Below are 13,973 nucleotides of genomic sequence, written 5' to 3'. Positions count from 1 at the left end.
ACTGTAATCCCAGCTATTTGGGAGACTGAGGCAGAGAATCAGTTGAACCCAGGAGGTGGAAGTTGCAGTGAGCCGAGATCGTGCCACTGCACTCTATCTTGGGTGACAGTGCAAGACTTCATCTCAAAAAAAAACTATAGTACTATACAATAGCACAGTAGCCATCCCCACCCCCACCCCCCACCCCACTTATACACAGGGGATACAATCCAAGACTGGATGGCTGAAACCACAGATAGTATCAAACCCTACATATACTTTGCTTTTTCCTATATGTATCTCTGATAAAGTTTAATTTGTAAGTTAGTCATAGGAAAAGGTTAACAGTAATCATAAAATAGAACAGTTATAAAATGTACTGTAATAAAAGTTATATGAATGTGATCTCTCACTTTCTCTCTTTTTCAAAGTACTTTATTTATTTATTTATTTATTTATTTATTGAGAAGGAGTTTCGCTCTTATTACCCAGGCTGGAGTGCAATGGTGCAATCTCGGCTCACTGCAACCTCCACCTCCTGGGTTCAAGCAATTCTCCTGCCTCAGCCTCCGGAGTAGCTGGGACTACAGGCTGCACCACTGTGCCCAGCTAAATTTTGTATTTTTAGTAGAGACCGGGTTTCACCATGTTGACCAGGATGGTCTCGATCTCTTGACCTAGTGATTCACCTGCCTCGGCCTCCCAAAGTGCTGGGATTACAAGCGTGAGCCACCGCACCCAGCCTCAAAGTACTTTAATATCAGACTGAGGTTGATATTAAAAACTGAAACTGCAGAAAGCAAACTGCGAATAAGGGGGACCACCTTATCACAGCTGGCCTGTTTTACATTGATGCAATCAAGATACAGAACATGTATCATTTCAAGAATGTTTTTTAATGGGATTATAAAATATACACACACACACACACAGTCAGACTGAGGTTGACCGCAGGTAACTGAAACTGCAGAAAGCAAACTGCGAATAAGCAGGGGACTACTTATGACAACTGGCCTGTTTACATTGATGCAATCAAGATATAGAACATTTACCATTTCAAGAATGTTTTATTAATGGAATTATAAAATATATACACATACACATAATCTTTTGGTGTGGCTGTTTATTTGTTTGTTTGAGATGGAGTCTTGCTCTGTCACCCGGGCTGGAGTACAGTGGCGCTATCTCAGCTCACTGCAACCTCTGCCTCCCAGGTTCAAGCAATTGTCCCGTCTCAGCCTCCTGAGTAGCTGGGGTTACAGGCACATGCCGCCATGCCCGTCTAATTTTTGTATTTTTAGTACAGACAGGTTTTCACCATATTGGTCAGGCTGGTCTCAAACTCCTGACCTCAGGTGATCTACCTGCCATCACCTCCCAAAGTGCTGGGATTATAGGCTTCAGCCAGTGCATCTGGCCTTGGTATGGTTTTTTTTTTTTTCACTCAACATAATTCTCTGGAGATTCATCCAGATGTTTGTATGTGTCAGTAGTTTGTACCTTTTTACTGCTGAGTGATGTTCCATGGTCTGGATGTCCCCCAGTTTTTTTTAACCATTTACCTATATTGAAGGACATTTGGGTCCTTTCTAGTTTGGGACTATTATGAATAAAACCACTAAATATGTAGATTTTCAGAAGTTTCTGGCTAAGCAACTGTTCTTTCTGTATCCTTACCTAAATTTTCAGTTGTCACCGTTTTTTATTTTAGCAGTTCTGATAGGTGTATAGTGATAACACATTGTGGCTTTAATCTGCATTTCCCTAATAGCAAATGGAGTTGAGCTTTTTTTCATGTGTTTCTTTGCCATCTCTGTATGTTCTTGAGTGAAATGTGTGTTCATGTCTTTTGCATGTTTTCTAAGGGGATTTTGATTTTTTTTAACTTGAGTGTTCCTTATGTTGTATGGATACGAGTTCCGTACATGGAACTATATGGCTTGCAAATATTTTCCCCCATTGTGTAGCTTGTCATTTCATTCTCTTAACAGCATCAGATAAATTTTAATGCAAATTGCACTGCATTGGAACTCCAGAATAAAATAGAATTACCTATTCAGTGAGTTTTTAAAACACCAGAGTTTGCACAGCTCTCTAATTATGTTGTAATGAGTGATGGGTGACATAGACACACTGAATGACGTTCCATGTATTTTGCTATTTTTTAAATATGTAGTTCTTGATCAGTTTTATTACTAGTTTTTATTTGGATTTTGGAAAATGAAGACTGAACCTAATGAATGAAATTATTTCATAATAATTTTCTAAATAATGGAAACGTAACCATTTGGTTCTCTTTAATATTTTTGCTTTTAACCTAAGGTCTCAGATGATGATAAAGAAAAGGGAGAGGGAGCTCTTCCAACTGGGAAATCTAAAAAGAAAAAAAAGAAAAAGAAGAAGCAAGGTGAAGATAACTCTCATGCACAGGTAAAATATCAAAACAACCCCTTTTTGAGCACTTCCTGCTTAAAATGTGAAAAGATGATGTATAAATGCTAAGAGTTCTATATAGAGATAAAAGACAATATGAGACATGTTTATTCAAAAAGTCGTAGACTGTTTAACATATTTAGTATATATACTAAATAAAAATAATAAAATAAATAATAAAAATGTTTTGCTCAAAAAATTCATATAAAGGTGTTGCTAAACTCAAAAATAAGTAAAATTCCAAATTTTTCGGCCAGGCGTGGTGGCTCAAGCCTGTAATTCCAGCACTTTGGGAGGCCGAGGCAGGTGGATCACGAGGTCAAGAGATCGAGACCATTCTGGTCAACAAGGTGAAACCCTGTCTCTACTAAAAATACAAAAATTAGCTGGGCATGGTGGTGCACACCTGTAGTCCCAGCTACTCGGGAGGCTGAGGCAGGAGAATTGCTTGAACCCAGGAGGTGGAGGTTGCGGTGAGCCGAGATCGTGCCATTACACTCCAGTCTGGGTAACAAGAGTGAAACTCCATCTCAAAAAAAAAAAAAAAGAATTCCAAATTTTTCATGATTTTTTTTTTTTGAGTTGGAGTCTCGCTCTGTTGCCCAGGCTGGAGTGCAGTGGTGCAATCTCAGCTCACTGCAGCCTTCACCTCCCGGGTTCAAGCGATTCTCCTACCTCAGTCTCCCAAGTAGCTGGGATTACAGGCCTGCGCCACCTTGACTGGCCAATTTTTGCACTTCTGTAAAGATGGGTTTTCGCCATATTGGCCAGGAGCCTCCGCCTCCCAGAGTGCTGGGATTACTGATGTGAACCACCTTGCCTGGCTGCATTTTTTGTTATATAATCGTGAAATGGGAAAAGAGATACAGTATTTTACATATACAAAAATTCCTTTTGAGTAACTGGAAGGTAACATTTAGCACAAATAGAAAAACCCTAAAAAAAAAAAAGGGAAAGAAAAACCCTATGTATAACAAATGGAGTCTTTCACTTGACTTTGAGTTTACCAGTTATGTCACTTAGTATCCTTTCCTACCTTTTTGGCATCTACCCAACAGACATTTTGTCTTTCCATCACTCCGTTTTCTTTCTTTTTCGTTAGTCTCTTCTATCTTGGGGGTTGAAAAAGTAAATTATAGTAAAGATGAAATCAGAGATGGAATTTTAAGCTGGGCACAATGGCTCACGGCCTGTAATCCCAACACCTTGGAAGGCTAAGGCGGGAGGATCACTTCAGTCCAGGAGTTAGATGCCAGCCTGGGCAACATGGCAAAACCCTGTCTCTACAAAAATTAGCCAGCCATGGTGGCATACCCCTCTAGCCCCAGCTACTCAGGAAGCTGAGGTGAGATGAGAGAATCACTTGCACCCTGGAAGCGGATCTTGCAGTGAGCCAAAACCATGCATACTCCAGCCTGGGTGACAGAGTAAGACCCTGTCTCAAACAAAAAAAATAAAGATGTTTTAATTTCAAATGTATCATATTATTAGAAACATGCATAGATTTTTTTTTAAAGCACTAATACTGTTACATTATAACATTAAAATATTTGCATTCCTTACTATAACTATGTAATTAATTAAATATAGGAAATGGGGAACTTATTGTTCTATTTGTTTTTTTTTTTTATTTTATTTTAGTATTTTTTGAGGCAGAGTCTTGCTCTGTCACCAGGTGCCAGGCTGGAGTGCAGTGACGTGATCTCAGCTCACTGTGGCCTTTGTCTCCAGGATTCAAGCAATTCTCCTGCCTCAGCCTCCCAAGTAGCTGGGATTACAGGCACACGCCACCATACCTGGCTAACTTTTGTATTTTTAGTAGAGACAGGATTTTGCCATGTTAGCCAGGTTGGTCTAAGTGATCTGGCCTCAAGTGATCCCCCCACCTCGGCCTCCCAAAGTTCTGGGATTACAGGCATAAGCCACCACACCTAGCCACTTACTGTTTTTGGAAGAAGTTTCTACATGGCTTTTTAAGGAAATATGTATCTTTTTTTTATTGTGGGAAACACACACCCTCGTAAATGATATGAGCTTATTATCAATACTAGCTTGCTTTTTCAGTAGTAAAAATGGATGGACATTAAGGTTGTAAACTAGCTAAGATCAATGGATATGAACAAACTATAGCTATAAATAGGTATGCTTTTCTTGTTAGCTGGAGCTGGCAAATGAGACATTTATCCTTTGTTAGTAATACTACCTGAGAACCATTTTTAGCCAAGTTTTTCTTTAATTTCTTTGACTTATAGTATTTACTAATAATAATTTTGTGGATTGTGGATTAGTTGAGTTCCTTTTAAAAGAAATTTTGTGAAATAGATATATTCTGAAATATTTAACATATTGGCAAAGGTTGTTTTGAGAATTAAATTAGATATCCATGAAGTTTTATGCTGAGTACATAGCACATATATTCTATTCATAAAAGATTATATTGTGTTTTGTTTTTTCTCTTTTTGTTTTGTTTTGTTTTGGTTTTTTTTTTTTTTTTTTTGAGACATTCCACTCTGCTGCCAGCCTGGAATGCGGTGGCTCCATCACAGTTCACTGCAGCCTTGACCTCCTGGGCTCAAGGGATCCTCCTGCCTCAGCCTCCCAAGCAACTAGGACTACAGGCAGGCACTACCACAGCCAGCTAAAAATTTTTTTTCTTTTTTTTTTAAAGACGGAGTTTCACCATGTTAGTCAGGCTGGTCTTGAACTCCTGACCTCAGGTGATCTGCCTGCCTTGGCCTCCAAAGTGCTTGGATTATAGGTGTGAGCCACCACACCCGGCCTTTTTTTCTTTTTTCATAGAGACAGAGTTTCCCTATGCTACCCAGGCTACCCCAAACTCCTGGGCTCAAGCAGTCCTCCTGCTTTGGCTTCCAAAGTGTTGGGATTACAGATGCAAGCTACTACGCCAGACCTGAAGCCCTTTTGAGTGTTGGTGTGTGGCTGATAGGGTCTTTCACTGTTTAGTTCAACTTAGGATGGAAATAAATTGATGTCTACTGACTTTGTAAGATAGAAAACCTTTGAAAAACTTTGTAAGATTATACACTTCACACACACACTTCCAAAGCTACCTGCTCAGCCTAAATTCTTAGAAAATTTTGACTATCTAAACCCACTGCTGTCCTGAATAAGTGTCATAGAACATCAGTATCAGAAGAACATTAAGATCATCTTGGCCATTTGTTAAAAAGAACAGCCATTTTATACGGATGTGTTTGCCAAAAAATGATACAGTACAGTGATGCTTCTATTTAATATATTCTAGTTCATGCTTACTTTACTAAGCATATTATGTGCTCTAGAATTATTTTACTGAAACTTTGTAAAAGTCTGAAAGTCTAAGAATGTCAATCTTAAAGCTTGTATGGGTTTTTAGAAGTATTAGGGCAAGGCCTGGTGCGGTGGCTCATACCTGTAATCCCAGCACTTTGGGAGGCCGAGGTGGGCGGATCACGAGGTCAGGAGATTGAAACCAAAATGGTGAAACCCTATCTCTACTAAAAAAAAAAAAAAAAAAAAAAATTAGCCGGGCATGATGGTGCACACCTGTAATCCCAGCTACTCAGGAGTCTGAGGCAGGATAATTGCTTGAACCCAGGAGGCAGACGTTGCAGTGAGCCAAGGTCATGCCACTGCACTCCAGCCTGGGTGACAAATCAGGACTCTGTCTTAAAAAAACTAGGACATAGCCTGGGGAGAAATGCCAAATGTGGGTGAAGGGGAGAAGGGAAGCAAAGCACACTGCCATGTGTGTACCTACGCAACTGTCTTGCATGCTCTGCTCATGTACCCCAAAACCTAAAATCCAATTAAAAAAAAAAAAAAAAAAACCTAGGACAAATTTTACTTTACAGTTGAGGAAACTGAGGCTTGGGGAAACTAAGTGACTTGTCCCTGAGATGTGTGTTTGTTTTTGAGACAGATCTCGCTCTTTCACCCAGGCTGGAGTGGCGCCATCTTGGCTCACCACAACCTCCACCTCCCAGGTTCAAGCTATTCTCCTGCATCAGCCTCCCAAGTACCTGGAATTACAGGCCTATACCACCGTCACCAGATAATTTTTGTATTTTTAGTAGAAATGGGGTTTCACCATGTTGGCCAGGTTGGTCTTGAACTCCTGACCTCAGGTGATCTGCTCACCTTGGCCTCCCAAAGTGCTGGGATTACAAGCATGAGCCACCATACCTGGCCTAATTTTTGTGTTTTTAGTAGAGATGGGGTTTCACAGTGTTGCCCAGGCCAGAGTGCAGTGGTGAGGTGTCAGGTCACTGCAACCTCCACCTCCCAGGTTCAAGCAATTCTCATACCTCAGCCTCCCAAATATCTGGGATTACAGGCATGCACTACCACACCCAGGTAATTTTTGTATTTTTAGTAGAGACAGTGTTTCACTGTGTTGGCCAGACTGGTCTCAAACTCCTGACCTCAGGTGATCTGCCCACCTCAGCCTCCCAAACTGCTGGGATTACAGGGGTGAGCCACTGCACCTAGCCATCCCTGAGATTTTGTAGCTAGACTGTGGCATGGCCAAAATTGGAATTTCCTATCTATGCCCTTTTTACTATATAAGCTTAATTTATCTAGAAAATTAACTTATGTATAAACATTTTATTCCTTGAAGTCATTAAGTGAAGTACCTTTTGTTTTTTGTGGGATTTTTTTCAAGATAGAGTTTCCCTCTGTTGCCCAGGCTGGAGTGCAGTGGTGTGATCTTGGCTCACTGCAACCTTCACCTCCCAGGCTCAAGCAATTCTTATGCCTCCAGCCTCCCGAGTAGCTGGGATTAAAGGCATGTATGCACCACCATGCCCGGTTAATTTTTGTACTTTTGTAGTTTTGCTTTTTTTTTTTTTAAACAGAGTCATCCAGCCTGGAATGCAATCACAATTCACTGCAGCCTCCATCTCTCAGGCTCAAGTGGTCCTCCCTCCTCAGCCTCCTGAGTAATGGACTATATGTGCATACTACCATGCGTAGCTAATTACTATAGTTTCACCATGTTGCCCAGACGGGTCTCAAATTTCTGAGCTCAAGCAAACCACCCACCTCAGCCTCCCAAAGTGCTAGGGTTTTAGGCATACACTGCCATAGATTTTAATTAATGAAGAATGAATGATTTATAGAATCTAATAGATTGTTTTTCTTGTAGGACACAGAAGAATTAGAAAAAGAGATTAGAGAAGAGCTTCCAGCAAATACCTCTAAAAACCGTCCAAAACAGGAAAAAGCTTTTTCCTTGAAGACCATAAGCACTAGTGATCCAGCCGAAGCACTCGTCAAAAATAGCCAGGTAATTTTTAATAATAATAAAGTTTTGGCCGGATGCAGTGGCTCATGCCTGTAAACCTAGCACTTTGGGAGGCAGAGGCAGGTGGATCACCTGAGGTCAGAAATTCGAGACCAGCCTAGCCAACATGGTGAAACCCTGTCTCTACTAAAAATACAAAAATTAGCTGGGCATGGTAGAAGGCGCCTGTAATCCCAGTTACTCAGGAGGCTGAGACAGGAGAATCGCTTGAACCTAGGAGACAGAGGTTGCAGTGAGCCACCGCACCCCAGCCTGGGCAATAAAGAGTGAAGCTCCATCTCAAAAAAAAAAAAAAAGAATAATGAAGTTTTGGCTGGGCTAGGTGGCTCACACCTGTAATCTCAACACTTTGGGAGGCTGAGGTGGGCAGATCACCAGGTCAGGAGTTCAAAACCAGCCTGACCAACACAGTGAAACCCCATCTCTACTAAAAGTACAAAAATTAGATACAGTGGCGGGGCGCCTGTAATCTCAGCTACTCGGGAGGTTGAGGCAGGAAAATCACTTGAACCTGGGAGGCGGAGGTTGCAGTGGGCTGAGATCACGCCACTGCAATCCAGCCTAGGTGACAGAGTGAGACTCCATCTCAAAATAATAATAAAGTTTTGGCTAGCCATGTGCAGAAAGCAGAAACTGGACCCTTTCCTGACACCTTACACTAAAATTTTCAGATGGATTAAAAACTTAAACATAAGACCTCACACCATAAAAATTCTAGAAGAAAATCTAGGCAAAACCATTCAGGACATAGGCGAAGGCAAGGACTTCATGACCAAAACACCAAAAGCATTGGCAACAAAAGCCAAAATAGACAAATGGGATCTAATTAAACTCCACAGCTTCTGCACGGCAAAAGAAACAGTCATTAGAGTGAATCGGCAACCAACAGAATGGGAAAAAATTTTTGCAGTTTACCCATCTGACAAAGGGCTGATATCCAGAATTTACAAAGAACTAAAACAGATTTACAAGAAAAAAACAAGCCCATTCAAAAGTGGGCAAAGGATATGAACAGACAGTTTACAAAAGAAGACATACATGAGGCCAACAATCATATGAAAAAATGCTCATCGTCACTGGTCATTAGAGAAATGCAAATCAAAACTACATTGAGATACGATCTCACACCAGTTAGAATGGTGATCATTAAAAAATCTGGAGACAGCAGATGCTGGAGAGGATGTGGAGAAATAGGAACACTTTTACACTGTTGGGAGTGTAAATTAGTTCAACCACTGTGGAAGATAGTGTAGCAATTCCTCAAGGACCTAGAAATAGAAATTCCATTTGATCTAGCAATCCCATTACTGTGTATATATCCAAAGGATTATCAATCGTTCTACTATAAGGACACATGCACACGAATGTTCATTGCAGCACGGTTTACAATAGCAAAGACCTGGAACCAACCCAAATACCCATCCATGATAGACTGAACAGGGAAAATGTGGCACATATACACCATGGAATATTATGCAGCCATAAAAAATGATGAGTTCGTGTCCTTTATAGGGACATGGATGAACCTGGAAACCATTCGCAGCAAACTGACACAAGAACAGAAAATCAAACACCGCATGTTCTCACTCATAGGCAGGTGTTGAACAATGAGAACACATGGACACAGGGAGGGGAGCACTACACACTGGGGTGTGTTAGGGGGAAATAGGGGAGGGACAGCAGGGGGTGGGGAGTTGGGGAGAGATAGCATGGGGAGAAATGCCAGATATAGGTGAAGGGGAGGAAGGCAGCAAATCACACTGCCACATGTGTACCCATGCAACTATCTTGCATGTTCTTCACATGTACCCCAAAACCTAAAACGAAAAAAAAAAAAGAATGGGGAGTTAACTTCCTGAAATGAAAATCAAAATAATAATAATAAAAGTTTTGTTTACTCAAGTATTTTATCATAAGTAATGTTTTGTTGAAGCACTGTTAAGCATTTAAAATATATTGACTAATTTAATCTTCAAAACAACCCCAAGAGAAAGCCAAGACGCATTTTTATAAGTGAAGGTAGAAAAGCTGGATAACTTTCCCAGAGTCACATAACTATCAGTAGTGAAATCAGGAAACCACTTACTGTATTTTCTCCTTTTAAATATCTAGGCATACAAGGGATAGATGGCTTAGAGAAGATATGATTGGTTTCATTTTTCCCCAGTGTATGTACATAGTATAACTATGGCTCAGCCTCCCAGAATGGAACATTTGTTTAAAACTTGGTTATAGGCTCTTGAATGATTAACCTTCTATGGCCTGCAATCTCAGTATAATAGCAACCAGGTGCAGTGGCTCATGCCTATAATCCCAGCACTTTGGGAGGCCAAAGCGGGAGGGTCGCTTGAGTCCAGGAGTTTGAGACCAGCCAGGGTAACATGGCTAGACTTGGTATCTACAAAAAATAGAAAAATTAGCTGGGTGCAGTGGTGCCTGTTTGTAGTCCCAGCTACTTGGGAGACTGAGTGGGAAGACTTGAGCCCAGGAGATTGAGGCTGCAATGACCTGTAATTGCACCATTACACTCCAGCCTGGGTGACAGAGTGAGATTTCGTCATAAAAAAATCCGTGTGTGTGTGTGTGTGTATAAAATAAATAGCAAAGGGTCTATTTGACTTTTTTTTTTTTTTTTAGACAGAATCTCTCTCTTGCCCAGGCTGGAGTGCAGTGATATGATCTTGGCTCACTGCAACCTTTGCCTCCTGGGTTCAGGCAATTCTCTTGCCTCAGCCTCCTGAGTAGCTGGGATTATAGATGGTCACTACCACCCCCAGCTAATTTTTGTATTTTTAGCAGAGACAGCGTTTTACTATGTTGGCCAGGCTGATTTCAAACTCCTGACCTCAAGTGATCCACCTGCCTCGGCCTCCCAAAGTGCTGGGATAACAGGCGTGAGTCACTGCACCCGGCCTCTGTATGACATTTTTATATTAAATCATTTTCAGGCCGGGCTCGGTGGCTAACACCTATAATCCCAGCACTTTGGGAGGCCGAGGCAGGTGGATCATGAGGTCAAGAGATCGAGACCATCCTGGTCAACAAGGTGAAACCCCGTCTCTACTAAAAATACAAAGATAAGCTGGGCATGGTGGCGCGTGCCTGTAATCCCAGCTTCTCGGGAGGGTGAGGCAGGAGAATTGCTTGAACCCAGAAGGCGGAGGTTGTGGTGAGCCGAGATCGTGCCATTGCACTCCAGTCTGGGTAACAACAGCGAAACTCCGTCTCAAAATAAATAAATGAATGAATAAATAAATAAATAAATAAATCGTTTTCAGAAGCCATCTTAATGAAGAATGTGTGATCCGTCCTGTGGCTTAATGTAGATAAATGAGAGAATAGAGGGGAAAAGGAGATTTAAAATAAGTAATAATATTTTGGACATGAAATAAATACAGGGAACACTAAGAAAGGTAAAGAAACTAGGCAACATAAATACAACTTCAGGGCTGGCCACAAGGGCTTATGCCTGTAATTCCAGCACTTTGGGAGGTCACAGTGGGTAGATCACTTGAGCTCAGGAGTTCGGGACCAATTTGGGCAACATGGTGAAACCCCCTTCTCTACCAAAAATACAAAAAAAATTAGCCATGTGTGGTGTTGTGAACCTGTGGTCCCAGCTTCTTGAGGGACTGAGGTGGGAAGATTGTGTTAGCCTAGGAGGTGGAGTTTGCAGTGAACTGAGCTGGGAGGATGGTGTTATCCTAGGAGGTGGAGTTTGCAGTGAACTGAGATCACACCATTGTACACCAGCCTAGGTGACAGAGTGAGACCCTGTCTCTTTCTCTCTCACACACACACACACACACACACACACACACACACCACACAACTTCAGATACCTAGAATAGGAAGAAGGAATGCTAGTAATTCCTTGGGCTCACACCATTTCCTCCTCTTGTGTCTTTGTTTCATTTTGCTTTCTTGAATCTGTGGGGTTCTGGAAGAATAGGGGCAAGAGAAGCATTATTTACCCTTCTTTCTGTGTTCAGGATAATTATCACAGATAGAGCTAATAGGTGAAATGATCTTCTACTCATCTCTCACAACCAGAAGGCACTCCAAATTACTGACATTTTTTCTATTATGAGGTCCTAACCATTTCTTTTTTTTTTTTTTGACATGGAGTTTCACTCTTGTTACCCAGGCTGGAGTGCAATGGCACGATCTCGGCTCACCACAACCTCCGCCTCCTGGGTTCAGGCAATTCTCCCACCTCAGCATCATGAATAGCTGGGATTACAGGCACGCGCCACCATGCTCAGCTAATTTTTTGTATTTTTAGTAGAGACGGGGTTTCTCCATGTTGACCAGGATGGTCTCGATCTCTTGACCTCGTGATCCACCCGCCTCGGCCTCCCAAAGTGCTGGGATTACAGGCTTGAGCCACCGTGCCCAGCCGTTCCGAACCATTTCTTAACAGATATACCTCAGTGAGGCAAATCATTTTACCTCCTTTCTGCTCCCAGGCTGTAGAGAAGCAAGACTCAGCCAGGCACAGTGGCTCACACCTGTGATCCCAGCACTTTGGGAGGCTGAGGCAGGTGAATCACTTGGTGGATCTGGGCATGGTGGTGTGTGCCTGTAGTCCCAGCTACTTGGGAAGCTGAGGCAAGAGGATTGCTTGAACTTGGGAGGCGGAGGTTGCAGCGAGCACTCCAGCCTGGTGACAGAGTGAGACTCCATCTCAGAAAAAAAAAAGAATCTAAGCTCTGCCTTAAGCATTCTGATTTCACTACCAGACTGGATAAAACACTGAAAATTTGGACCTGTGTGTTACCAGTTGCTTGAATCAGTAGAACTGGTAACCACAGTGTGCTTTTAGGAAACAGAAGCTGTTGCTGCTGCTATTTGAGATATTCTTACCTGTCAGGAAGGAGATTAGGGGTTGTTACCTACTGGTAGTTCAGAAGTTAGCTATTTTCTTTCAGTCTTTCACAAAAATTTTTGAAGAGTTCTGAGTTGTTGGAAATGGACAACCACCATTGAATTGCTAACAAGTATAAAATCAGCCAGTCTCAGTGGTTCATGCCTATAATCCCATCTACTCAGGAGGCTAAAGTGGGAGGATCGCTTGAGCCCATTAGGTCAAGGATCCAGTGAGCTGTTATGTGTCTCTGCACCCTAGGCTGGGCCACAGAGCTAGATTCTGTCTCCAAAAAAGTATACAATTATCCTTTTTTTTTTTTTTTTGAGATAGAATCTCTTTTGCCCAAGCTGGAGTGCAGTGGCGCAGTCTCGGCTCACTGCAACTTCCACCTCCCAGGTTCACGCGATTCTCCTGCCTCAGCCTCCCAAGTAGCTGGGACTATAGGTGCATGTTACCATGCCCAGCTAATTTTTGTATTTTTAGTAGAGATGGGGTTTCACCATATTGGCCAGGTTGGTCTTGAACTTCTGACGTTGTGGTCTACCCGCGTCAGCCTCCCAAAGTCCTGGGATTACAGGCATGAGCCACTGCACCCAGCCTAAAATTAGCCTATTTATAATGAAACGTAAGAATATGAAAATTAATGAAAATTGAATTATTCTTGAGATTCAGTAGACATTTTATAATTTTATACCTTCATTTTTATCTCAGCATATATTCATAAATATTATAGGTGATGATTTATTTGGCTATATCACTAGAGAACAGGTATGAGTTACACTGCTTATCTGGAAACCATATTAGTATTGCAAAACAACCTTTTGATATTACTGTGATATTTAAACTTTATTTGAAAATGTCACCAAAAAATCTGAGTTTTTTTCCCCAAAATAGCCTATCAAGACTCTTCCACCTGCTACTTCTACCGAGCCATCTGTTATCTTATCAAAAAGTGATTCTGACAAGAGCTCTTCCCAAGTGCCACCGATAATACTACAAGAGACAGATAAATCCAAGTCAAATACCAAGCAAAATAGTGTGCCTCCTTCACAGAGTAAGTAAGCCTCATTTTCTGTTGCTTTGTACTGTTTACATTTTTCTTGTGTTAAGGTTCTGATCTTAAAAGTCTAATGGTTTGCTGGGTGCGATGGCTCACGCCTGTAATCCCAGCACTTTGGGAGGCTGAGGTGGGTGGATCACCTGAGGTCGGGAGTTCATGAAGAAACCCTATCTCTACTAAAAATGCAAAATTAGCTGGGTGTGTTAGCACATGCCTGTAATCCCAGCTACTCGGGATGCTGAGGCAGGAGAATCGCTTGAACCTGGGAGGCAGAGGTTGCTGTGAGCCAAGATCATGCCATTGCACTCCAGCCTGGACAACAA

General features: G+C 41.8%; 1 protein-coding gene across 8 annotated transcripts in view; it reads left to right on the top strand.

The window, feature by feature from the left end:
* MTDH (metadherin) overlaps window positions 1-13,973 on the top strand; it is a 76,239-nt gene that overhangs the window by 57,678 nt on the left and 4,588 nt on the right. For all 8 annotated transcript variants that reach the window (XM_078353490.1, XM_035277589.3, XM_035277585.3 and 5 more), the window contains 3 exons: window positions 2,302-2,409; window positions 7,562-7,702; window positions 13,485-13,644. In XM_078353490.1, coding sequence (XP_078209616.1) covers window positions 2,302-2,409; window positions 7,562-7,702; window positions 13,485-13,644 — 409 coding nt within the window. The remainder of the gene's footprint in view (window positions 1-2,301; window positions 2,410-7,561; window positions 7,703-13,484; window positions 13,645-13,973) is intronic.

Source organism: Callithrix jacchus, chromosome 16, assembly GCF_049354715.1.
Source record: "Callithrix jacchus isolate 240 chromosome 16, calJac240_pri, whole genome shotgun sequence".
NCBI classification, from domain to species: domain Eukaryota; kingdom Metazoa; phylum Chordata; class Mammalia; order Primates; family Cebidae; genus Callithrix; species Callithrix jacchus.
The sequence above is the reverse complement of the archived record's forward strand: the minus strand, read 5'-3'. Positions and strand labels throughout refer to the sequence as shown.